The 26832-nt window shown below is 41.6% G+C and overlaps 1 protein-coding gene across 1 annotated transcript; it reads right to left on the minus strand.

Moving 5' to 3' along the window:
• Positions 1-6044: 6044 nt before the first annotated feature.
• On the minus strand, positions 6045-26584 carry tes (testis derived transcript (3 LIM domains)). The gene is made up of 7 exons (XM_031279709.2): positions 26361-26584; positions 18276-18361; positions 15205-15691; positions 13200-13787; positions 10167-10382; positions 9879-10037; positions 6045-7636 (listed from the first exon to the last, which is right to left on the minus strand). Exons 1-7 carry the CDS (start codon positions 26385-26387, stop codon positions 7445-7447), a joined length of 1755 nt encoding a protein of 584 aa, XP_031135569.1. The 5' UTR covers positions 26388-26584; the 3' UTR covers positions 6045-7444.
• Between the last annotated feature and the right edge of the window lie 248 nt (positions 26585-26832).

Here is a 26832-nt window from a genome sequence, read left to right on the forward strand (position 1 = left end):
ATCTTTGTTGGGAGTCGCACATGCTCAGTAGCTAGGTAAGGACTACTAGCTAGTCAGAAGCAGAGTATGAGGGCATGCCACGCTAGCAGCTAGGCGAGCATTATAACACACACACATCATTGAACATGATCGCTCCTGTTGGCTGGATCACAGACTTTAATACCAGGCCTTCTCCATAATGACATTCCATAAATATGAATTGCTCCTGTTCACTCCCTCTCTGCAGGAATGTGGGTGGTGAGTTATCGCATTTTCAGAGAGTTGGCATTCATACCGAGACTGTTTGGTTGGGGGACTTGTTGTTTATACCAGTTGTGTTAAGTCGCGGCAGGCTTAACCCTTGCTTCTCGTCTTTAGGTTGGGAAAGCTTTTAGGATTCCATCGTACAGTATGTCTGTTTTTACCCTGGGATGATGGAGCCTGAAGAGCCAGAACTGCATTTACTTATAAGCTAGAAATGAAGCCCTCACATGATCCTGACATTTGTGAAATCTGGGTTACAGTTCTCATTTTGTTTTCAATCTTAATAACTTGTTTCTTAGGAGGTAGCCTATTGATTATTTGATGTTTCTACCCAAAATGTACTGGAAGATAAAAAAGAAAGTCAAAGTGCACTATTCTCTACATGTAGAGTGCGTCACAGCCCAACTGAAAGCTGTTTTACTGTATATCAGTCTCTTCTTCCTGCATCCTTTCATATCTTCCTCAACTTCTCTGATCTGGTCTGTTATCATAGACCACTTTTCTCTTTGCATGCCTGAACTGCTCTCTTATGTTTCTAGGTATGTCATCAGGGTGCTCTGACTCTTTGTCTCTGTCCTTTTTGTTCCTTGAAGTAGCTGGTGCATCTTCTTAAATTAAGTTGATAACTGGTTTTGATTTTGCATCCGAGGCAGGAACTGAAGAATGTGAGTTGAGATGATCTTCAGCTGTTACACTCTGACGCCAGCCGTAGACTGTCGTGATGAGCAAATTCAGATATGATTTCACATAATCCTCGCCCTGCAGCCTCAGTGGTCTTTCTTACAGGACTAAGACAATATCCTATAATATAAAGAATGGCTTATGATTCAAAGTCAAAAACCTGTTTGTGGCCCAAGTGCTGATCAACAGTACATTGTGTTGTTATCCAAGCATGCAACCATTAAAACAGACGTCAGTGTGTGATGTGGTGTCTTCACTGTGCCCTACTATAGCTGAAGGCTGTGGAAACCTCTTATGTCTCTTCGTGTGACGCTGACTCACTACTTACACATTTGAAAGTTTGACAATGACGGGAATTAATGACATGGATTCTCTGAGTATGGTTTATGAAGATCAGACCTTGTACAGACTCCACTGGGGACTTCAAGTAGACTTTTTCTTAGGCGACTACTCTGAGTTGAACAAAGTTTGAACATATAGGGAACATACAACAATGGTAAACTGTCATCATGCTACTGCGTTGGCACAGGTGTTGTGAAGCTTATTGCAAGAATAGCTACGTGGAAAGCAGAGTGGAATGGGTTCATAAGCTTTTCCAAACTAGAAAGGACTCAGAGATCGAATACTTCACCAAGGATGCACAGAATATTTTGTAGATGATGATTTGAATCAACATACACATCATGATAGATACCATTCCATCCAGGAACATTGGGATTTTGTAATACAATGATTTGTACAAAATGTGAAGAAAGTACACTGACAAAAAAAAATCCTTTAAAGTGCTTCAAATAGCCACATGGCAGCACTATCTGCACCAGACACTGTTCAGTTCTTCTTTGACACATGGCCTACCTTTTTAAATTTCACTGAAATCATCATTCTTGGCATTTGCTTTTACCAATAACCCAAGCAGTGCCAGGTAGGTGGAGTTTACTACATCGGGGCTGTTGACCTCACCAACTCTCCTATGACTGTCTTCTAACTTTCTTTCCAAGAACTTAAATAGCGGAGTTACCCATGTCTTTATTTTTATTTATTTTTTAAGATTCTTTTTTGGGCATTTTTTAGTGCTTAATTTATATAGGACAGCTGAAGACATGAAAGGGGAGCGAGGGGGGGAATGACATGCAGCAAAGGGCCGCAGGGCGGAGTCGAACCTGCGGAGTCGAACTTGCGGCCTCTGCGTCGAGGAGTACACCTCTAATTATGGCCGCCTGCTCTACCAGGTGAGCTACCCAGGCGCCCAAGTTACCCATGTCTAATACAATTAGTAACATGATAGGCAGAAAATGCTGCTCTTGTCTGTAATCCAGGCCTATCAAATCTCTGTGACACATCCACATCATTCAGCTCCCCCAGGACAACCAGAAACATGTATCAGTACTTAGTGTTGGTGAGGTAAACCACACACCAATCAACAGTTCAGCATCCCAGCTCCATTTTTCCACGAACAAGCATGGAGCTGAAGAGCAAAAACAAAATCCACTCCACCGAGGAGACGGCGGTATGTGCAATGGAGTCAAGGCGGGACTTAAGTAAACTTTAACACAATGCAAATTTGTGAGAAATAAACCACAATGCAAAGTCCTGTGTTAAATTGCAGCGCAATGCAAATACAAGTATGAAACAAATCACATGTAAAGTCCAACAAGCACACAATATTACAGGAAGAAGACCTCACCCCTCTCTACACTGCTTTCAGTGTTTTGAACTATTTTCTCATGTAAGATAACAGGGGAGCAGTATATGTCTTCAGAAAACAAAGGCTCTAATTCTTAGATTAACACTGCAAGTCGAGACTTCCTGTGACGGAAGAACTGGAAAAGCAAGAATTTAGAGAAAGGACAGCAGAGGATGTTGGAGAGGGGTAACGACTGGGTGATCCTGGAGCTGGCCAGGCGATTAGGCCACATCAGGTCTGGTAGAGTTGTGGTTGACAGAAAGGAAATAGCAGCAGAGCTTTGGGCTGACTGCCATTTAAGACAATAGGGCTTCTCAGAGATGGAGCTTCCTTGAATTGTGTAGTTTTTCCACACAGTGAATGAAAATACGAGCCCCTCGGAGGTGGTTTTTCCGTCATGGCTGGCCTGCTACATACTTTAGTTCCCATCAGAGTGTAACAGCTGATACGTCAGAGAGAGCTCACCCTGAGCTGTACTGATAATTAAAAGTAGGGCTGTCAAAATAACGTGTTCATTTCGATTAATTAATCTGAGAAAAAATAACGCGTTAAAAAGAAATAACGCAGATTAATCCATTCCATATTGAACTTTGACCCAGAGCCGTTCTAGCCACCATTCGACTGTAAAATGAAGGAGGGAGACGAGAATGCACTGCCTGGATCATTAATTGGAACATTTACTTATAAAAATCTTCTTCCTGAATAGGGTTGGGTACCGAAATCTGGTGCTAATATGGCACAGGTGCCTTCATGACCTGCATCTACCAGACCGAATAGCAACGTGGATTTCGGCGCCTCATTCCGGTGCCACTGATATGTCTGCACTTCTCTCGGATGCTCTGAAACAGACGTTACAGGAAACAGAAACATCGCAGCAGCTAACGCCTACCGCTAGTTAGTAGCTGGATTAAACACGGTTACAATGCTGACAGCTAACGCTAAACAGTGTAAAGTTTGACTGTATTTTACTGTAGAGGATTCCATTCCATTGACAGCCCTAATTAAAAGGTAAAGCAATGTTTGGATGAGAAAGTGCTTCACCTACAGGAAGTAAAATGCAAGGAGGTGTCTTCTTGATGTTTAATGTGCTTTGTGTTAAATGCTAGGGGCCCTATTTTAACGATGTAAGCGCACGGCGTGAAGCGATTGGCGCAGGTGCGTTTAGGGCATGTCCAAATTCACTTTTGCTAGTTTGACGGGGGAAAAAAGGGTCCGTGCGCCGGGTGCAAAGGGTTGTACTTAGTGTCTTCATTAATTCATAGGTGTGTTTTGGACGTAACATGCAATAAACCAATCAGAGTGTCATCTCCCATTCCCTTTAAAAGCCAGGCGCGTTTGTACCTTGGCGCATTGCTATTATGATGATGGATTTGCACCGTAATATTTTTATTTGTAATCTTTTGCATGTTTGTGTGCTGCTGCGATTCCCTGTGTGTGTAACAAGCATAGTGTGCGCGCGCTGTGCATAAGCCTAGGAGCATTTTACTAATTTGCTGTTAAAATAACAATGAAATGCTGTGCTGTTGACTTGAGACCAGGTTGTTGTTGGTCAATGGCGCGATCACTTCCCGCTGCCCTAAGATAGCAATACACCAAGAATTCACCTGAACACCTCCCTGTAAGACCAGCATGCCCATGGGCGCAAAGATGGGCGCAGGTGCATTTGCTATTTAAACGACGCGGGCGCTTGACGGGAAATTGACAACTGCGTCGGTCTTAAACTAGCAAAGACACTGGGTGCAAGATAGGGCCTTAGGAGTCATTAACAAGTTTCACTTGAAAATCAGCTTAATGTGTGTGAAAACTAGTGGAAACTTGACAAAAAATTCAGTATGCATACTAAATCCACTTGATTTGAGATTGATGTTGATGTACACCACAATTCAATGCACACGAAAAACAGAGGCTGTTCACAGGTGCACAAAATCAAACCTAGTTGCGGGTAGTAACGAACAGCTCCAAAACTCCAAAAAAAAGGATGTGGCAAAAACATTTTGCTTCCTCTTTATTAATTTAACTTCAAATGTATTTGTCACATACACAATCAATGTGCAGTGAAATTCATTGTGTACCTGTTCTGGCTCAATAAAAACAACAATAAAATCCATAAAAATAGTAATATATAACACAATAGACTAAGATAATTGTGTCTTGCATCATGTCCTGTTCCTGTACAAAACAGTAATGTACATTGGCCATAGTCTGTATATATGCTAATTAAAATGCAGTTCATGTGTATGTATAATGGAACTGTGATACCGCTTATTTCTCAATTAGCAGTATTTAAAGGCCCTGCACATCCACACACGTTTTCAGTTGTACTGATTACATATCTGCTCAGGTTGAAGCCATGTTGGGAATTACATGAGGTCACCAGACTAATTGCACAGAGAGAGCCTTTTCATGGAAGACATGTCGTAGCACATGTGTAATTACTAACATTAACGATGGCTGTATTCAATTTCAGTACTATACTGAATCATTGTAATGGTTCACTAGGACATTTAACAACAAACTTTGAGCCAACGAGCTACACGCTGAAAATGCCAAGTTTTGGAGATAATTTGGTTCGTGCAACAAGGCAGGCCTGCTTGGTTTTTTTCGGGGAATGATTTACAAAGAATACGTTTACAGCATTTACTGTCTAACTGGAACGTTATGGGACCAATGGTGGGGTTTTGCAATGGACAAAACACACACGGGCATACACAGAAGGCTTATATCATGTGGACGCGCCAACAGTTTTGTTGTCATTATTTAGAATTCCTCATGGGGGCGGCAGAAACTACGCACTATAGCTTTAATATTGTATGTGGAGTTTTCTTTTGCGGGGGTGCCAATGTTCCACCAAAACAAGTTCCTTCCGGAGACAATTTAGCAGAGCTGCGTCCAGAGCTTAGCACCGCCCAAGAAGATTGTGATTGGTTTCAAGAAATGCAAGCGACCCAGAGCATTTTTTTTTTCCTCCTATCCTGGAATGTGGTGTAGGAGTGGAGATAGGTCTGGCAATGCAAAACAACCTTTTCCATGATTTTCTGCATGACTGGTTGTTGTAGAGCATGTAATCCCCCATGCTGCCACATCACTTCAGCTGCTAACCTTCACTGGCTGCTACATCAAGCCTGAGGGCCCTGGCAGTGTCCACTAGATCAGCAGCTATGTTCTGCTGCGACAAACTTAACAGAAAAGTGAGAGAGATGTCAATCAAGCGGTCTGGTCTGTACACACACACACACACACACACACACACACACACACAGGCCTGAGAAGAGGTCTAATCAAGCGTAAGTGAAAACACCTGTGTGGGTGGACCACAGCTGTGTAGGGGCTTTAATTAGCTGTTAAGTTAAAAACTCAACTGCATTATACAACAGGGAATTAGCTGTAGCTCCAAGAGTATAAGCAGATATTAGTTGAAATAATTGGAGAAAAAAAGGTCATTTAAAGTGCACTTTATTGCATGAAAGGGAAAACACATGGCACAAAAAAAAGACCAAAAATAGGACACAACTAAGTCCTTGGGGACCATGCCATTCCTATACAACAACTTGACAGTGTTTATATTCACCAGGAGCCCTGTGGATGATCTAGGTAGAATTGGATGAAAAAGAAAATGTATTTTCTGCACTTCATGATTGTTTTGCGTTTTTCCTTTTATTTATACAGAATTATACATGTTTTATTTAGCTTGTAATCACTACTCATTTATTTAAATTACATTAATATGTGGACCCAGGGCTAGAGATCACTTTATGGAAGCTAATGGAGATCCAAACACCTGTGAAATTGAATAATACAGAAGCTGGATATTTCTGAAGGTCATGTCAATTCTACAGCATTTTCTGAGTATGTAGTTTGCAGTATTATTGGACTGGATTGAACTGCATTACACAGGCTTACCAGTTCATTAGTAGAAGGCAATGCAATCCAATATACTTGCAAAAATCCATATATTTTTGCACTTTGTTCATCCCCATTAACATACACAAGGTGGACGGTAGACCAGTCATACACCTGTCTATATACCACCACTTAATTACAGGCCTGTTGTTGGGAAAGCAATAGTTTGTACTGGGTACCTCATAAACTGGTAACTGGTGGTGTACACTGGAAGATGTTCACATTGTTTTGTTCCCCTAAACTACTATGAAAACACTACTATTCACCTTATTGGATTATGTGCAATAAAACAACTACATTAGCCAAATATTCTGTTATCAGATATGGGGCAATGTACTTCCAGATCTGGAATACAGTGAACTGGAAGCAAAGCAACCCCAAACCGGGCCAATATTGCTTGTCATAGCAAAGACAGAGGAGAGTGAGTATCAGTAGTTTTTGTATGAAGGAAGCAGTAAATGTTGGCATATTAAATCAACAGTAGGTTCTATAGGAGTAGCATAGCACTGATACCATTAAAGACACAGGTTTAACATTAAAAAAAAACTAGATCGCAAAAACTCTGACCAAAACAAAATGAATCTCTTCAGTTAGAAAACAGTGCAAGAAAAGCAGTAAAAAATTTGACTTGTTGAAATAAGACGACTGATTTTAAAAGGCAGATAAACTGGAAGGTAGGAGTTTAGGTGTCTAATTGAGATGGATTTATCAATACTGTGGACAAAAAGAAAAGAGCACCCAAAGGCAAATGGACTCACTATTATGGCACTTCTCTATATCAGAGGTATCAGGCACTCTATTCTATGTTAACACAACCACAATCCATCCCTTCCCATGCGCAGTGTTTGTTTTCCCTGCTCGGGTTCTAGTCTTAGCCGAACCCATCCTGGTTTCACAAGTGGTTGAGGAGAAGATGGATGGCGTTGTTTTGGCCCTCTAAGCCATGGTTTTCTTCTTGCACTCCACAGAGCAGAAGAGGAAGCGCTGCACTGCCATGAATCGCTGGCCGACCAGGCACTTGGAGCAGCCGGAGCACTTGAAGCACTGCGGCTCGGCGTGCCAGTGGTACTCGCCGTAGGAAACCCTCTGGGCCTCGGGCTCTACCGCCTTCTGGCAGGAGGAGCATTTCTGGGGATGACAGAGGATATATTTATTGTCAAGCTTTTCACACTGCTTTTCACCTAGATATTTTATACTTTTCTCCAATAAAGCCAATTCTTCCAAGGCATCTTTCTGAGACAGTAATGCACGCCTTTGTCACCACTATGCTGGATTACTGTAATGCACTGTATGTGGGGGTCAGTGGGTCCTCTGTCGCCCGTCTCCAGATGGTGCAAAACGCTGCTGCGCGTCTTTTAACTGAAACACGAAAACCCGATCACGTTTCCCCGATTTTAGCCTCACGCCACTGGCTGCCCGTACATTTTAGGATCCACTTTAAAAGTTCTTTTATTTGCTTTTAAATCCCTCAATGGCCTTGCCCCACTCTACATCTCTGAACTGCTACACCCGTATACACCGACGCGTTCTCTCAGGTCAGCTGATCAACTGCTCCTGAGTGTCCCCAAAACTAAGCGTGAGCTTAAAGGGGATGGTGCCTTTGCTGTGGCAGCTCAACTGTGGAACGATCTTCCTCTGCCCATTAGACAGGCGTCTTCACGGTCTGTTTTTAAATCTCGTCTTAAAACCCACCTCTTCTTGGCCTTTGACACCAGACTGTCTTCTCTTGTTTTATGTCTCTTCACTTGTTTTATTTGTATTCTGTTTGTATTTTTAGTTATGTACTTTATGTCTTATTTATTCTTCTGTACAGCACTTTGGTCATCTTTGGTTGTATTAAAGTGCTCTATGAATAAAGTTTGATTGATTGATTGTTTGATTAATTCTCATGTTGATATTCAAACTTTCCATTTAGTTTGAGTCATTTTGTCTTTTCTACACCGCTGAAACTCCACTGTAGCTGCACTGTAAGTATGGAAATGACACGCACATAAACATACACAAAAAAATGCCACAATGTGCTCAGAAGTCAACAACAAACAAACAAGAACAAATGTTGGTCAGAACTGTTCACAGGGAAAAGTGTTACTGTAAGTTTTTTCAGTGCTATTTTACATTCAAGCCAATGTGTTCTCGTGGTGAATTACTTTTGGGGCAAGGTTTAAAATTTAATGTCACTGACATTTTAAGCACTTTTAAAAAGACATAGTGTAGCTATTTGCTAAGTTCTGCCCACCACTAGTCAATACATTTAAAAAAGAGAAATCAAATGCTAAATCTGAAGTATTTATTTGCCAAAAATTGCTTTGTAACCCAGTAGAATACCCACCTTTAAATCCTCAAAGGAAGTTCTTAACGTTCTTAACGACACAGAAGTGAAGGAAAGTATAAGGTTTAGGGGTGTACAAAAAAAAAAAAAATCGATCACATTCGAATGGCGATTCAAGCTCTACCATCAAGTTCAAGATCTAAAATCAATTTATAGAATTCCAAAAATCGATTCATATTTTTTTATTAAAAAAATATTGTCTACTGCAATCACATGGGAAAAGTAACTACATTTACATACTGTGAATCGTCTTTTTTTTTTTTTTTTTTTTTTTTTTTTAAATCGAGAATCGTTTTTGAATCGAAAATCGATTTTGAATCTAATCTTGAGCCTAAAAATCGATCAATCGAATCGTGACATTTTCTGAATCGTGCACCCCTAATAAAGTTACATCACAACGGTAGCTTTGCAGGAGATTATGATATCTCCGGTATCACTTTTACACAGAGGTCTGTTGTCCAACGTGATCAGGACCCTTTTACATCAGACCCAATGACCAACGACACCCTTCTTTATACAGAAAATATTTTATGTTCTGCATTGTTTCAAATAATGATGATTCTTCACCAGACAACAGTATAATGTTCTGCATTACTGTAGCCTTTTTTTTGCTACCCGATACCGATTCTGATACCTGAACTTGCGTATCGGCCGATGCAGAGTACCGATCCGATACCAGTGTGTCATATATTTTATTATGTTTTAACAGCTGTATACTACTATCCCTGTATGGATGGGATATGATTTCTATCTTTGTTGTTGGTCTGACTCAGGTTAAACTCTTTGTGAAAGATGAACGCCACAGAACTTTGTTTTATTATCCAGTTTGACAGTCAGTTATAATGGAAAAAGAACATAAATAAACTACTTTAACATAGATTTTCTTTAGGGCTTTATTACGTGGTATCGGATCGGTGCATAAACTCCAGTACTTCCCGATACCGATACCAGCGTTTTAGGCAGTATCGGAGCCGATACCGATACTGGTATCGGTATCGGAACATCTCTAACAGAAACCCTGAGAGAGAAAGTGTGTCTTACCACAGCGTAGCTCTTCATGTAGCAAGGCTGGCAGACAGGCTTGTCATTCTCCATGACATAGGTCTCTCCGGCGAGGATGCAGTCACAGTCAAAACAGCAGAAGTGCTTCAGATGCCAGTTCTGGCCCTCAGCCTGAGTGTACTCATTACTGAAGATCAGCTGTGGACAGACACACACATCAAGATGTAGATTGGATAGTGCTACCAAAACTGATGCAACCAGAATCACACAAGTGTGAACAAAACTAAAAAAAATTGAAATAATTGAAATGATCATATCCTCTCTCACCTCATCGCAGCCTCCGCAGCGCGGCTTCTCGCTGTCTCCATAATGCCGTCCACAGTACAGCTTCCCTTTCTTCCAGAAGTAGATCATGTCCACCAGTAGCTCGTTGCAGGTACAACACACAAAGCATGCTGGGTGCCACATTTTGTCGTAGCCGGCCCGCTCAGCATAGACAGCTGGCTCGCCCACACGCATCGGCTGCTGGCAGTGATTGCATGACTTGGAAGGAGAGAAGAAAAGAAGAGATGGTTAGTATATCATAAGTTCCTAAAAGTACAAGTTAATGCAGGGTTTCCACCAGAAAAGTTGTTAGGCCCGGTGGCAAGTGTCACAGACTGATGGCAGCATTAATGTAGAGCCAAATAGTTCCTGTGACAACAGAATCATGGACGGAAATCGCGAAATTGAGAATTTCAATTCAAAACAAATTCCCCAGTGGCTTAGGTGGGGTCAAATTAGGCCCGGTGGGCCACCAGGCTTGCAATACACTGGGGGAAACCCTGATATGTCTTCAGGTGCTTGTTTTGTTTTGGAACCAGTGAACCAGTTTGGAATTTTTCTTTGTTTCAGCACAAGTGTGTTCTGTTATTTGGCTACATTCTAATTGTTGCATGTATTAGATGGAGTCCGAACTATTATATGGATATTTGTATATGTAAAACAATACTGTGTTAGAACAGTCAGTTGCATCCTGTCCCCAAAAGATTTCTTTCATCCCCTTGAATACTAACAAAGAATTATTATGTACTTCCAGTAGGTTTACACAAAGGCCAATATCCTTCTCTTTGAGTCCATTTCAAAGTTAAAAAGGCCTCCTTTGATCTGAAAAAAAGACTATTTTATAACGGACCACTGTACTCCCTGAATGGTAGAATGACACATTGTACTGCTGAAATTGTGTGGTATTCTCCTTTACAACACAGAAGCACACGGTGACCTGACACTGGTAGAATCAATCAAGATGAGATGACTGCTTGTGGCGTTAAGGTGAAAGTAGAGATAAGTAAATACAAAGTTGTTAAGACACTCCCAGCCAGGAGAGAAGAGTGTGTTCTTGACACTGTGCAGTCAAGTGTACTGTGTGAGGAATTAAGAGGGAGGATAAAGTTCAGAGAGTGAGAACGAGGATATAAGAACAACATGGGAACATGAAAAAGAATTTGTAACAGAAGAGAAAGAAGACAGCAACGGAGAAACATTTTAAATCATTAAATCAAGACTCAACATTAACATTAACCACAGATTTTTAACTGGCTTCACATTAGGACTGCCCCATCTTAGTCCAATATCGGTCATTTTGGTCTTAGTCGACTAAGATTTCTTTAGTCGATTAGTCATTTTTGAATGCTTTTTCATGTTGAATTACTCATTTCCAAAAGAGTTATGAGCACATCTCTGGTAAACACAAGATTTAAAGTGGTGCTTTTGCACGATTCTCTGTGGAGAAACTCAGTTTTACAGATCTGTTGATTAAATCAACTAACTGATTAGTCGACAAAATCATACGAGTGTTAGTCGACTAAGAATTTCCGAAGTCGAGGACAGCCCAACTGCACACAGTGATGAATTAATATCCATCATCCTGAATGGAGAAGGCTGAGTCAGAGTTGGTCTCATGGCTCCATCTAGTGTTCTGTCCTGGAATTATTACTGACAGTAATGCACTGTGGAAACATCGGGGCAAATCTACTTAATTACTGCAATTTAGTCATCAGGTTGTACATATGAATTTGACCTAGTGCTTACATGATTAACTGGTGTAATAAAAGTTGAGAATTGATCACAACTTTAAAAAAAAAAAAAAAACACCTGTGATGGACCTACCCAATGGGTCACTAGAAAGCTGAAAAGTATTGTTCTGCTACATACTTCCCTTTTTGTTTTTTTACTTTTAAAGTCAGAAAATGTGAAACAATCTGGGGGGGGGAAGGGGGAAAATCCCTCTTTTGTTGGCTGAGTAGTAACAAAAAAGCATTGTTTGCACTCCAGTTAATGTAAAATGTTGCCAACAGCATAACATTTGGGGCACTATTGCATTCATTTATTATCATTCATTTTATTTTTTGAGTCCACTACAGTACAGTGCCTCTGGGGGTAGGAGGGATTCACTTTCGGTGTACAAGGACACTTCTGCTGTCAAGTCTTCTCATTGAGGGAGGGTCTGCCTTAACTATTCTGGCCCGCTTCTTACTAAATTGTAGCTATAACATACAATTCTGTTCTTGCAATGTATTTGTACTGGTAAATATACTGTATAATATACTGGAATGAGGTGTTGGTACAGGAGGAATACATTATTTTTCCCTTTCTTTGGTCATAACATTTCTAAAACCATTTGCAAAAGACCCTTCGGTTTATTAACTGCACTTAACTAGCTATTGGTTCATTGAAACTGCAGTGGAATAGGCACACAGACAATATGCCATTAAGCCAATATAGTATAGTATAGTACAGTATAGTATCACTGCTTATCGACTTTCAGTGGAATCATATTAAGATGATACACAAATAACTGTATATATATATATATATATATATATATATATATATATATATATATATATATATATATATATATATATATATATATATATATATATCCATCTATCAGGAATTATCCTCGTTAATACCGTGATTAGGGCTGGGCAATAGATCGATATTATATCGATATCATGATATGAGAATAGATATCCTCTTAGATTTTGGAAATCGTAATATGACATAAGTGTTGTCTTTTACTGGTTTTAAAGGCTGCATTACAGTAAAGTGATGTACTTTTCTGAACTTACTAGACTGTTCTAGCTGTTCTATTATTTGCCTTTACCCCACTTAGACATTATGTCCACATTACTGATGATTATTTATCTAAAATCTAAGTGTGAAGATATTTTGTTAAAGCACCAATTGTCAACCCTAGAATATCATGATATCCGATATTCTCCCTATCGCCAAGCCCAAACTGTGATAATAATTTCAACCAATGAATCTGGCCTGTATGCCAACACAGTGTAGATGTACTGGAAGGTGAGTGCTTACAAAGGCCTGTTGTGGTAGTCCAGCTTGCTGAGCTCCAGGGAGGCCCATAGCTCCAGCGGTGGCAGCAGTACCCATGGCTCCTCCAGCTGGCCCAAAGCCAGCCAGTCCAGTCCCAGGCCCTGAAAGTGGTCCAGCAACACCAGCTCCAGCTCCTCCACCTCCTGCTCCAGGTCCAAAGCCAGCACCAGCACCAGCACCAGCCATAGGCCCAACACCTGGGCCTGCAGCCCCTGGCCCAGAACCAGCACCAGCTCCAACCCCAGCAGCTCCAACTCCCGGTCCAAACCCTGCCCCCCTAGAACCATGTCCACCTCCAGCCCCAACACCAGTTCCTCCCTGCCCTCCTGCCTGAACCAGAGCCATTTCTTCAGGCAGCACAACATCTCCGACCCCCAGGGCCTCATCTTTGTACTTGCGGACGAACTGCTGCATTAGCTTGACCTCGGCGGGGCTCAGCTCGTGGCACTTGGACGGGTCCTGGTCGTGCTCGGGCAGCTGGCGGGCCATCTGCTGCCTACGGTAAGCGGCTCCCTCTGACCCGGCCACCGGACGTTTCTCTGGCGGGAGCAGCTCGATGTAACGCGCCGCCTGGAAGTCACAGGGAAAATGAGAAGAAACCGTTTAGCTCAGGGATAAAGACAGATTGTATGAAGGACAGAGACGAGAAGAGTGTACAGCGAGCAGTTAAGGACCAATCAGAAACAGAGTAAGGAGAAATTCTTGAAAAAAACTTTTGAAACAGAGGCTTGTGGTGAGAAAGACAAGCAAAACAAGGATCCTGCAGCAGTACTAGACTAAACAGATACAGGACTTACTATCAGAGTTTTAAAGTTCTGGTAGTAGGGACATGAGGGAAATGCTGTGGACTTAAAAGAAATCCTTGTTAATCATCATTCATTGTTATTTCAAAAATGCCTGCTGAACAAACTTAACTAAACTGGATGTTATTGGGACCTCTTGTCAACAAAGATTCAGTTAATAGTTGCTCTATTATACATTACTTTATGAAACTTTAATACAAGTATCATGACAAGTGACTCTCTCTGTTTCAGGATAACTTAAAGACACCAACAGGCTGGTTTTCATTAGGCTTTGGCAAAATGCCAGAGCTTTCCTGCGACCACAGTGTGTCTGGTCTACAAAACTAAACAAGTGGCAATGAATAATTGATAACAAAGCCTTTAAATGGAACATGCACCCACATGGTATTGCCTGAAAGGTTACAGCAGAGGACCGTCTTACGCTGTCTAGGACAAAGGCAGACACAGGCTACCAGTGAATAATGGCAAAAGCAAAAGTTATTTTATTGGATGATTAAAACTGCATCCCCCATGAAGCTTGGCTGTAGCTTCAACCAATAGCTGGTGTATTTGTCTAAACACCAAAAGTAGTTGTCACTAAATATACATTACTGTAAATAAAGTGATTCCTACTTACTCTCCTTTTGCAGTGGTGAAATGTAACTAAGTACATTTACTCAAGTACTGTACTTCAGCACAAATGAGCTACTTGGACTTTACTTGAGTCTTTTCTTTTTATGCCACTTTCAATTGTACTCCATAACATGAAACGATTAGCCGATTAAACACTTTGATTTTCCTGATGATACTGACATACTTTTTACAGTGTGGTATTTGTACTTTTACTTAAGTAAAAGGATCTGAATACTTCTTCCACCACTGTCCTTTTGATTAAACTATGCAGGTATTAAATGGTTAATCGATTATCAAAATATCAACTTTAGCATAAGCTTACTTTGTTGGAGCCATTTTCTTTTTTTTAAAGATAATTTTCTTGTCCTTTAAGGTCTTTATTTGTGACAGGACAGCTTAGACATGAAAGAGGAGAGAGGGGGGGGAATGACATGCAGCAAAGGGCCGCAGGTAGGAACCGAACCCGTGGCCGCTGCGTCGAGGATTGAGCCACTGTATATGGGCGCTTGCTCCCCCACGTGAGCTACCCAGGCGCCAGTTAGAGCCATTTTAGCACTAGTTTGAACTCTTACCAGATACTTATTGGCTACTGGTGGTGCCCACTCATAGGTGACAGACGTCATTGGCACATCTTTGGGGACTGGTACCAAAATGGCTGATGAGGCACTGACAGTAACAGGCACTTTGTTAGCCTTGACAGGTGTGACGCTGGCTGGTACAGGCTGAGGCTGAGGCTGAGACTGAGGCTGCGGCTGGGGCTGAGCGCTGCTGGTTGCTGAACCTGCAGTGGCTCCGGCAGGCTGCACAGAACCAGCCGTGGCAGAGGGGGGCACCACAGTGGAAGAGGCACTCGGCGGTACGATGTAAGCAGTGCCAGAACTGGGCAGAGTGATGGTCACCATGTTGCCCTGGTAGCTGGGGATGCCGTCCGTCTTCAGCTTGGCGATGAGCCCGGTGTACTTGGTGTCCTCGAACAGCTTGCCTACCTTCTTGTTCTCCTCCGAGTTCATCTGCACGTTGTGCTCTGTGAGGCCACATTTGCAGTTTCTGCAGATTTTTCTGCAGAGGAGAAGAAGAGGAAAACATTTTTTAAAAGATTCACAAATATGTTCAAAGTGTTTTAGTGTGAGATGGAACAACTGTTTCATGCAGTGTGTAGTAGATGCACATTGTCTCATGCTTTTCTGTGTGAATTTATATAATGTACTGATGCTTGATTCTGTGTGGAACAACGTCTCCATTTTTCTAATTGCATACATATTATGTTGCTTTGGAAATGTCCTGAATAAGCCTCTAATCTCATATGCTCGCTTCATTGCGTTTTGTTTTTTAAACAAACTTCTTTTGGAATTTTTCTTACTACAAAAATCACAATCTGCTTCAACTTTGCTACAGTGTTAAATTCATATTGAAATAGCTGCACTTCTCACATGCCTCAACACAGCTTGCTTCATATTTGCAGAGTAACTATGACATTATTTGTGACTACTAGACACGCTTCAGCATGTGCAGGCCCACAGATTTCTCTCAGCAGTGTCAAGCTTTTTATACCATGTTTGATTTGTATGGATGAGATCAACAGCAATACTGACAATACTGATAGTCAGAAACCCTTTTATAAACAAAAGCATGACCTAATAAGAAGAAACGTTATGTATACACATACATTAAGTTAAATACGTAACTTGTAATTCACTATTATTATAAATATTTATAATTATATATCAGTATTAGTCACACAAACTTGAGTGCATCCTTGAGGTCCAACAAAAGTGTTGAAGGCATTTCTTTCCTCATGAAACATATGCAAAGCTGAGTATTTTAAATCCAGAATTATTTGCATCCATGTTTACAATCTTGCATTCTTCTCCTTCCGTTCCTTTTTTGGCGCACGGCAGCATATCTTGGCATGTTACCATCACCTGATGATCTGTGAAGTAGCGGGATACCACTGGTAGGACTGTGGAATATGTCACGCGTGTGCATGCATGTGCGTCCTCTAGAGCCAGGTATCGTTCAAAACTTTTGATACCGCGACTTTGATAACGGTTCCTCAACGAGAGCCTGAACAAAGCCAAAACTGCAGTGGGGACCTTTAATGGTAATTAAATATATCATAAATATGAATTCGTAGCATTGTTTTCATTTTTTTGTTTTGTTTTGGAGTTGAGGAAAGCCTTAAACTAGGCATGTTGTAGGCCACTGTCTGACTGTAACAGTACAACATTCCTGGCTGAATTAAAACCGCACAACAACACACAGACCCATGGAGGGCCTTTGTGCTGGTGCTGCGATGGGCATCAGGGCACCTGTTGCTGTCTTCAGGAAAATTAGCCAAGTGTGGCTGATTGTCCAGACAGAACCGTATTTAATTAACCACTGGCCTAAATAAATGCATATGTTGTGACAGAGAACCCTGGGTAGTCAGACTGTCTGTACACGGTCCTGTGTCTACCATATATATAAAACATTGTTTTTTGTTGTTTTTTTTTATCTATGGTGTCTCCACTGAAAGTTGTGTGAGCATCTTTGTGGAGGTGGGGCTTGGAGGGCAGTTCTTAGCTACACACACACACACACACACACACACACACACACACATAAAGTCATCTTGTGCGGACTCACACTGGCCTGATATTTCCACTCTCTCCGTCGTTTGGTTAACAATAAGCTGATGGGACGTGGGATTCTGTTCAAAGACAAACGTGAAAAGCGGCTGTACTCAGGAACAGCATGTTCCTATAGTGCCATAACTCCTGCTGCTATCGGAGTATTGTTAATTAAGCAAAGAGGAGAGTGGTATTATTGACCAGTCTGGCCAATGAATGGACATTTTATTTGCTCTTGTATTACTCCAGGAAGAATGGGCTGAAGCATGCCTTTCTTTAATGTCCTGTTTCATAATTATATACTAACATAAATGGCAGCTGCCCAATAAAACATGTTTTTACTGTGGTCCACTATGCAGCGCCACCTGAGGGCTCAGTGTTTTGCTCAACAGGCCCCTTTAAACCATAGATGCTGCTCATTTACTTTCTGCTCATTAACCTAAATGTCTCTAGTCTAGACCAGGGGGTGATAGACTGTATAAGTAAAGCCTAAACATCTTGATCGCCCCCTGGTGGCTGGATGCAGTGTAGGTCATAAATCCTGCCCCCTCCATGTTAGCAGATGACCTAAAAAAATACACATCAAATACATTTTTAGCAAATATGGTTTCTGTTACTTTAGGTAGTTCTTTTCACACTGATGTTTGTTCAAGTGTTCATTTTTCTGATACATTTTTGTTTTTATTAGTTATTTGATGCTATAAAAAACAAAGTGAAACGTCATGACTGACAGCTGTGATTGACTTGCGATTGGGCAGGCGGGTGTATGGGCGGGACTTTGACACGGCAGCGCCACTGCTCGACCACTAATGCGCAGACTCTGGCTCCGAAATTACAAGAAGGCAGCGTGCGTATCCGGGATATTTTGGCATCACTTCTGTACAGCGAGTGGAAGTGGAGATGCGCCGTCCATCTTTATATACAGCCTATGGTCTAGACACAGGGAGCCAAGCGATCGAGAATGGATTTTGCCACTGTCAAACTGGTTTCTATGACGGTTCTACGCCGCTTGACAGAAGCTGTACAATACAAACCTCCAGAAATGTAGTTCAAAGCCTTCACACTTGTCCTTGCATTTCAAACAGGCCGCTCCAGCCCCAAACTCGTGCCCGAGGGTCATCTGTAAACAAAGCACATGAGGGAGATTACAAGTGCTATCACAGTTTTGTTTTGACCGTTTCACCACTCAAAAAGGGAAATACTGAGCTTCCTTTAGGGCAGGGCAAGTAGTTGGGACATAAAATCCCAAATTTTAAAGCAGCCATATTATGCTCATTTTCAGGTTCATAATTGTATTTTAAGGTTGTACCAGAATAGGTTTACATGGTTTAATTTTCAAAAAACACCATATTTTAGTTGTACTGCAGTGCTCTCTCTCACTGCTGCAGATCCTCTTTTCAGCTGGTCTCTGTTTTAGCTACAGAGACCTCTTTTCTTCTTCTTCTTCTGTACTATCTTTGATTGCACAGTTGTACAGCAGTAGCTCAGATGTAGATCATGTCAGCTAGCTAGCTCCATAGACAGTAAAAGAAAGGCTGTTTCTACACCTTCGGTCAGTTACAAGGCAGGATTAGCTGGGAGACTTCTAAATGAGGGCGCCCATGGAAGTAGTTCTTTTGTAGATTATGGTGAACTTGTGTGTGTTGTAGCAGTGCTTTGCTATTGAGAACGAGGTAGCATGCTAGCGTTAGCATGCTAGCGTTAGCATTAGCGTTAGCATGCTAACGCTACGAGCTAATGGTTGCGGTTAGCCTGCTCGTTTCGGCTTGTGACGTCACAAGCCGTGCCGATTTTGAACAGCTCACCCAGAGACTGAAGTCAGGACACATTCAGAAACCGTATCACTCTAAACAGCATGGATGGATTTTTTTCAAAGTTTGTATGTGTGTGGAAGCACCAGAGACACAACATAACACCCCAAATCCCAGAAAAAGTGATTTTTTCATAATATGGGCACTTTAAGAGGCTGTTATTTGCTCTTAGGGCGCTGACACACAGAGCCGATTATCGGCCGTCGGACAGTCTAGCGAGGTCGGTGACTCGAGTCTGTTCGGTGTGTTCCGTGCCTTCGTCCGTCCGAGGAGCTGTCGGCCTTCATTTTGGCCGACCTGACATGCTCAGTTGGAGACAGGGCAGTCGGGACTCCTCTCAAAATCTGACGAAAATCTTTTAAACTGACCTTTGTCGATCTGAAATGAAGACAGATTCAGCAACTGCATGGCCTATTTTTTCGCTTAAAAAGTTTTCAGAAACACGTTTCGGTGAACTATTTTAGTACAATATGAGATCGTATTCTGAACAAGCCACCATGACAGTCTGGCTGTGAATTTCCAGAGAAAAAAGAACCATGTGACGCGTTCGTCCAATCAGCTGCCGGTTTTCATTTTCTGGGAAACAATCGGACTGTTAATGGATACAATACAGAGCAGCGCCGCCTGCTGCTATGGAGACATATAACGTTTTGCGCACGCGCAGAGCGTATGCTCAAGTCGGCGTCTCTTCGGTGTGTTCTGAGGCACTTTTTGGACCTCGGGGACCCGACTGATCAGTCCGACTGCCTTTTCTGCCGACGGCCGGCCGTCTGGTTGTGGTGTAACTACCTTTAGATGAATTACGAACTGAAATAACAAGCTGTTGTGGTGCTGTACACTATAGACCAACATCAGACTGGATATTCCCAATATTCCCAGACTCATTGAGAAGACATTTTTAATGCTCAACATTGGAAATAATTTGTGATCCAAGCAAAATTGTTTTCATTTTGCCTTTAGAAATATTTCAGCGACATTCCTCTTCAATACCCAAAACTGGAATCAGTTATATTTTTCACAGTTTTCTGGCTGGTTGCTCTGCTGCTCTTCTCTCCTCAACATGTGCATCCCTTTCCCTGGCTTTAGTGTCAAGCCACGCTCATGCCAAACTTGAGCCATTACCGCCGTTTATGACCATATATGGTCAACTATTCAATGCTGTTGAAAGCTTCGTGGAATCCCAGCAGGCACCCCTTTTGTCAGGGAGACGTTTTTTTCACACAAAAGACACTCACTACTAAGGAATGCAGACAGTGACTTCTGTTTTTAACAGCAGAGCCATGTTGCCAATATGTAAGCTTCCATTACACCTTCAGGAATAGTGAGACTTTCTTCCCCTGGGAGCCGTTGAGGAGTTTACCAGCATGATTTGTTATGGTAATTTACTTTTGCAAGAAGCATAAATATAATTTTAGGGGGTAAATGTTTAGCTCAGTTTATTTTAGTCATACAGAGACATTACAGAGAAAGTTCTCTGACTTTGACTGAACCCATCACCTACTTTAATCCTGAGTAATTTATTTATTTCTTAGTTCTTACCTGCATCATTTCTTTAAAATTGTATTATATCTCTTTAATATAGGTTTTAAACGCTGTGTATTTCATATAATGTTTCAATGCATTATGTAAAGCACTAATACTGTATATGGAACGTGCTATATATAAATTAGCTTGCCTTGCCTTACAGTACGCTGCTAAAAATGTGTCTGGTTTATACGTTAACAGAAGTAAAGCAGCTGATCAATTGTAATATCAAGAGCAGGCTATCCTTCCTTCCTTTCCTCTTTCCCTTACACTTGTTCAACAATTCTCTCTATCATGCACTGAAGAACAAGATCACAAACTTGAGCAGACATTCAATACCATCTTTCAGTGCTAAATAGTTTTTGATTCTCGGTGCAACAATCACATCCCAGTCGTCCGTTCCAAACAGAACTGAAGTTAGATACCTTGATTCTTCTCAGAGTGCTGTGAACTACAGACTTGCTTGTTAAGTTTGTCATCTGGCCTTTTCGGAGAATCTACGGTGTTCATTTAAACGCTAAATACCTCAAATACGAAAGTAAATGTAGGGAGTTAAAGCTAACCGAGCGAAGCGTGTTTGCTACTTGCAGAAGTCTAATGGAGTTTTTCCATTACATGGTACCTGCTCGACTTGCCTCGACTCGCCTTTTTTGTACCTGGTACTAGCTAACAGGTACTTCTTTTAGTGTCACCTCCGTCGAGGTTCCAAGCGAGCTGAGGCGATACCAAAAGGTGACGTTAAAAAACCTGCAGACTACTGATTGGTCGGAGAGAATCGTCACTAATCACTGCGTCATCATTGCTAGCGACAGACGGGGGTGTCCTGAACAAACCCCCCCATTTTTAAATAGTTTAGCCAGCGGTGGGTTTTTTTTGCTGCCTCCAGCTTCTTTTGAAACTAAATGTGTCTTCTGGCAAACAGCCACATGCCGAGAATCAAAAACAACACATCTTCGACGTTCTGTGTGTGTGTTGCGTTAGGTCACGGCAGTTTCCTGTGACGTCGCTATGACGACCAGCCACGCTCTGACTCACGCATGAGGCAGTACTAAATCTGCAATGGAAAATGGAGGACGGGGCACCGTGGCCGAGTCGAGCCGAGCAGAGCTGGTACTAGCAGTGGGTAAGCACCATAAATATTTGTCTCGGGCATAGTGAGGACTACTGGCTATTTTTGGCTGACGTCACTTAGTGTGTGTGTGTCCAGAGCCCGTCTACGGAAAGCCCTATTAAGCCCCATTGTAACGAATTTGGTTACAGTTCCACCAGAGTTCCACTGGGGGTGATCGCAGGCGAGTGCAACATGAATGGGACTCTATGGAGCTAGATGCCTAAATGTGTCTCTTTCGCCTTATTGTCGTTGAGGAATCTCAGATTTGATTGTAGTTTTTGCAAGTTCAACATGGATTATAGGTCTGAAAGTTGAATGAACGAGTACTTATGTCCTTTTGATTTCTTACAGGTTGAGTCATTGTTGCCCATGACACGCTAGCATTCTGCTAATGAATGCTGATTGGTCAGTGAAGGACTGATTACGACCAGAGATCCCGCTTGATGGCATCCAAAAAAAGAGACTTTAAAAAAATCTAATACCCAGCAGTGTGTATTTGTGCTTTGCCTCCCCTTTCGAATGCAACATTCAAATTACTAGACAAAACATTATATCCTGAGAAAAGTGGATTTTGAGGGGTATAGCTCCATAGACCTCCATTCATTCTGCACTCGCCTGTGAGCGCCCTCATATGGAACCAGAGTGGAACTGCAACCAGTTCAGAAGCCGGAAGTTTCCAGAGAGTGGAAGTTCTCTCCTTATTAGACATTCTCTGGTGTGTCTTTCCTTGGAACAGTTTTACATACTGCATGTTGATCAGTGACTTTGTATTATGACTAAGCCTGCAGAGTGATAACACTCGGCAAAAAAGGTTGATCAGAAACAAATTATACAGTTCAGGTCCGGTGAGTCATGTTCATGAGTCATTTTGTTGCAGCAGGCCAGAGCTGCAGACCAGTGGCAGCTGTAATGACAGTAGTCACTGGCTGGAGAGCCATTTTCATTTCAGCAGGCCACCTGCTCTCAGACCACCACACCTTGTTTCTGCAACATCAATAAAAAGCCAAAACACACATCTTAAAGCGTAACTCTCGCCAAAATCCAACCTAGGGTCAAACTTTCGTTTAAAAGCATATTTAGGACGGAAGCGTCACTTTTAAGATTTAGCTTTGAATGGGAGTGCTAGCGGCACTTTTATGCTAGCCTCAAAATAGCTATTTTTAAAACACTAAGAAGGCTCGACACAACATGAAACTTTGCTTGAAGTATGACCAGGGGCTCTACACATGAAGTTGAGCATTGAGAACATTGCTTGTGTACCCAGAGTTTACTAAAAAGAAAGGTTTTGAGCAACTCACATTAGCAGTTGTTGTTTACGCTATCCGCCATTTTCCCAGTCCAAAATAGGCGATCTCAGAATGCGAATGAACGGACTCCATAGGAGGAAATGTCATATATGAGGCTCCTTTTTCAACTACAAGGTCAATATTGTGTTTCACTAACGACAAAACAGCAAATTATCCGTGCATTTATATGGAACTAAGCTTTAGGAACTTTCCATCTTTACTCTCCTCCCTCGACTATTTTTGACTGGCTCGATAGACGGCGACCGGAAGAACAGCTACAGCTAGTTGCTCAAAACCTTTTTTAGTAAACTCTGTGTACACAAAAAATGGTCTCAATGTTTTCGTTAAGGTGTAGAGCCCCTGGTGATACTTGGAGCAAAGTCTCATGTTGTGTCGAGCCTTCTTAGCGTTTTAAAAATAGCAATTTTGAGGCTAGCATAAAAGTGTCCCTAGCACTCCCATTCAAAAGGCCATTTGACCGAAAAACGAGAATACGGTAAATCTTAAAAGTGACGCTTCCGTCCTGATTATGCTTTTAAACGAAAGTTTGACTCGGGTACATTCACAAAAAGACCCTAGGTTGCATTTTGGCGAGAGTTACGCTTTAAACTTAAATGTCAACTATTGTCTTGTATACAGTATTTCCTTTCTAATGCAGTGCAGCAAAATCCCTGCAGTCTCATTGCTTAATCCTTAGCAGAACCAAACTTTGCGCATTAAAAATGTCAGCCAGGTTCGAGGAAGCGGAGTTTAATTCAATCAAGCCAGTCTCACAATTCACAAACTGCTTTTTCTATATTTAGGCTAAGCAGCACTTTCCTGATCCACACTGTAGCAGATGTCTGAGTTTGGTTTCATTTTACAATACTTTATATCATGTCATACTACAACACACCTCCTCCTTCGACCAATACTTCTTTAATTTGATTCATCTGGGGATGATGAATATACTCAGCCATTTAATAATATCAAAAATGTATTTTAGTTCTAGCTTCTTGCTGTCGTTTTGGAGACGGTTCTCTTTTTTGATAGATATATTTATTTATTTTTCGTGGCATTTTTGTGATTGCTTGCCAGAGAAAGTCCTGCAGTCTGTTGGAAAGTCCAACATAGAAATCTAAAATGTATTTAAGCAAACATAAGATTAGGTCATTTTTTCCCTGTTGTGAAGTTTTCCTGTAAAATCCTTGCCCATGGCAACTTCAACAACCGTTTAGGTGTTTAGACAAGAACATGACTCAGAGAAAGATCACCAGGAACGACTTCAATTTAACAGAATTGCGGTGATGATAATTCCCCAGCCTGTACACAGTGTGCTCATTATCACAACCTATTACCTCAGCCTTCTGTTGTGGAAGACGGCAGGAGCTTAATCCAGTATAACATTACCTAAACGCACCGGTTGATTTTCTTGAAAAGGGCAGTTATACTTCGACAGTAATTACAGCAGACTCCTGCTGACTGAGGCGCTCCCAGTGACCTGCAGCTCCAGAAGCCAGAAACCCCTGCAGCCGCTGAAGACTTCCCCCCTCCAGGGATTATAAGCAGATCTGTCAGACTGGGTCTGTCTGGGTCATCCAGCTGCTCAGACCCACTTTCCAGTTGCAGCTTACTGCATATACTGTATCAGAGTTTCCCTCCTTGTATCGCAAGCCTAGTGGCCCACCCTAAGCCACTGGGAATTATTTTGTAATGTATTTTTAAGACGTTTTTTTTTAAACTACAGTTACAGTGGGACGGCTCAGTTGGAAACGTAGACGTAGTCACATTTTCAAATATACAGTTAGCGTTCAGCACTGACTTAAAGGTGCAGTAGGTAAGACTTATAAAACTAACTTTCTGTCATATTTGCTCAAACTGACCCTATGTTCCAGTAGAACTACGTGAAGCAGGTCATTTTAAAAAAGAAATCTGGCTCCTCTGGCACCACCTACCCAAATCCACAGCTCCCTGTTCAGATGCACCAATCAGGGCCAGGGGGGGTGTCTAACTGCGTGTCAATCACTGCTCATGCACACGCATTCATTCTCCCTTCAAACGAAAACGAAAATCTGTTGGGTGATCCTGCTCCAGTCAAAAAGTCAAACTCCAACAAAAGTCCTAAAAAAAAAGAATCCTTGCAGAAAGACACAATGGCTGGGGAGTCCTGGAATAGTACACACTGTGGGTAGAAAACTATAAATTATAGTTCCATGCCACACGTGTAGTATGGGCATCATTATGTGCTTCACCCAATTTTAATTGACAGTTTGTCTCTGGACTTAAACAAGAATCACTGCTTTATGTGAATTACGCTGGAAACATGCTGCAGCTTCCCTGCTACACACATCACATCACACTAACAGTTTTACCCCTGCAGCAATCTGTGCTGCCCTTTGCACTGCGGCCAGCTATCTTAACTTTTTTAAGCAGAAGGAATCAAATAGATGCAAGACATCCAAAGCATGCAACATATGCCCTGCACTGATGGACATCTAAAAATCCACTCTCTGATCTCAAATGAAGGAACATTCAATAGACAAGCTCTGTATCCTAGTCTAAATATAATCCCTTTGTGAAAAGTGAAACCCACTTTCAGAGAACCACAGTAACATTTGAAGTCATACTGCAGACTAAACACCCTTTCCTACTCAATTGCATGACCAAATTCCATTAAAGAATCCCTTCATTTTAGATCATCTTGCTTAAAAGCTTATGTTGGCTATATTAAGAGGAATACATGACTTCATATCTTGTAAGAACTACTGAGGGGAGTTAATTCGGCAACTGTATAATTCAAACGGCAATTCCTACTCTTCGATAAATCACCTGGTTTGCATGTTACTGTCAGGATGACTTTGTGGTCGGTCGAGCAATGCGCACTAATACCAAAACATAAATATTGTATAAACTAGAAGGTTTTCGAGCACAATATCCATGCCGAACTTTGCAATTGGTTATTTTGTGTTTGGTAAATAATTGCTAACATTTTAAAAAGCTTGTGAGTTTTGTTGTTACGCAGGGTAACACTATGTAGTCACATTTTCAAACGCAGTTTTGTCATTGAGTTTTTTTCAGATGGGAACATATTCTCAAAGCAAGTAACCTTAGGCTACTAAAGAAAAGAAGGGTACAAGATTAGTTTTGTAAACCAGTCAACCGTGCTTGTTGCTATCAACTAATGCTGATAGGTTAGCTCGTATTATTTAGATAATTTAATTTCAGTTTTATCAATGAAAACGCAAAAAACATGACACTGAAAACGTATGAAATGAAAGCCGAAAAATAAACATGAAAGTCTGTCTGTGATACTGTAACTTTACTCGCCACCTGCCCCGTGTTCGGCACACCTTTTCAGGGCGTTCCCCGGTCAGTCGAAATACCGAGTACACTGTTGGGGAAGCTTACCTTCTTTACTTCCTTCTCTATATCCATTTTTGTCTGTCGGCGCGGAGTTTACGTGGTCCAGACGAAGCGAACAGATGCGCGGCTACTAAAACAACTGTCAAACCCCAAAACTGATAGAAAACGGACCAGAAAAATAATACAAGAGCTCAGTTCACTCTCCGTTTAATTTCTTCGGAGGTCCTGCTCCGCACTGCGGTCAAGTTAAACAGAATCCACAAAATAGTTTCCGGTCACAGCTTTCAAAATAAAACCCTTGTTCGCAAGGTCTACATACTGTAACATGTAAAGTCGATGTAAGAAATGATGAAAAAGCGCATATATGCCATGAGCACCGAGCAGCGAGTCCCTGGTTCGATTCCCTAGTCTCCTTCCCCACATCTACTGTCTCTCTCCACTATCACTATGACGGCATAATGCCCCAAAATTATCTTAAAAAGAAATGAAACTAGAACATGTAAGTTTATTTGAAACA

Source organism: Sander lucioperca, chromosome 7 (assembly GCF_008315115.2).
Source record: "Sander lucioperca isolate FBNREF2018 chromosome 7, SLUC_FBN_1.2, whole genome shotgun sequence".
Lineage (NCBI taxonomy): Eukaryota > Metazoa > Chordata > Actinopteri > Perciformes > Percidae > Sander > Sander lucioperca.

Bases quoted from the DNA above. Each gene is read 5' to 3' on its own strand.
- tes (XM_031279709.2), bottom strand. From the start codon at position 26,387: ATGGATATAGAGAAGGAAGTAAAGAAG. The intron at 18,362-26,360 runs GTAAGCTTCCCC...CTTTGTTTACAG, and splicing joins TAGAGAAGGAAGTAAAGAAG to ATGACCCTCGGGCACGAGTT. The intron at 10,038-10,166 runs GTGAGAGAGGAT...GTCTGTCCACAG, and splicing joins GCTGCGGAGGCTGCGATGAG to CTGATCTTCAGTAATGAGTA.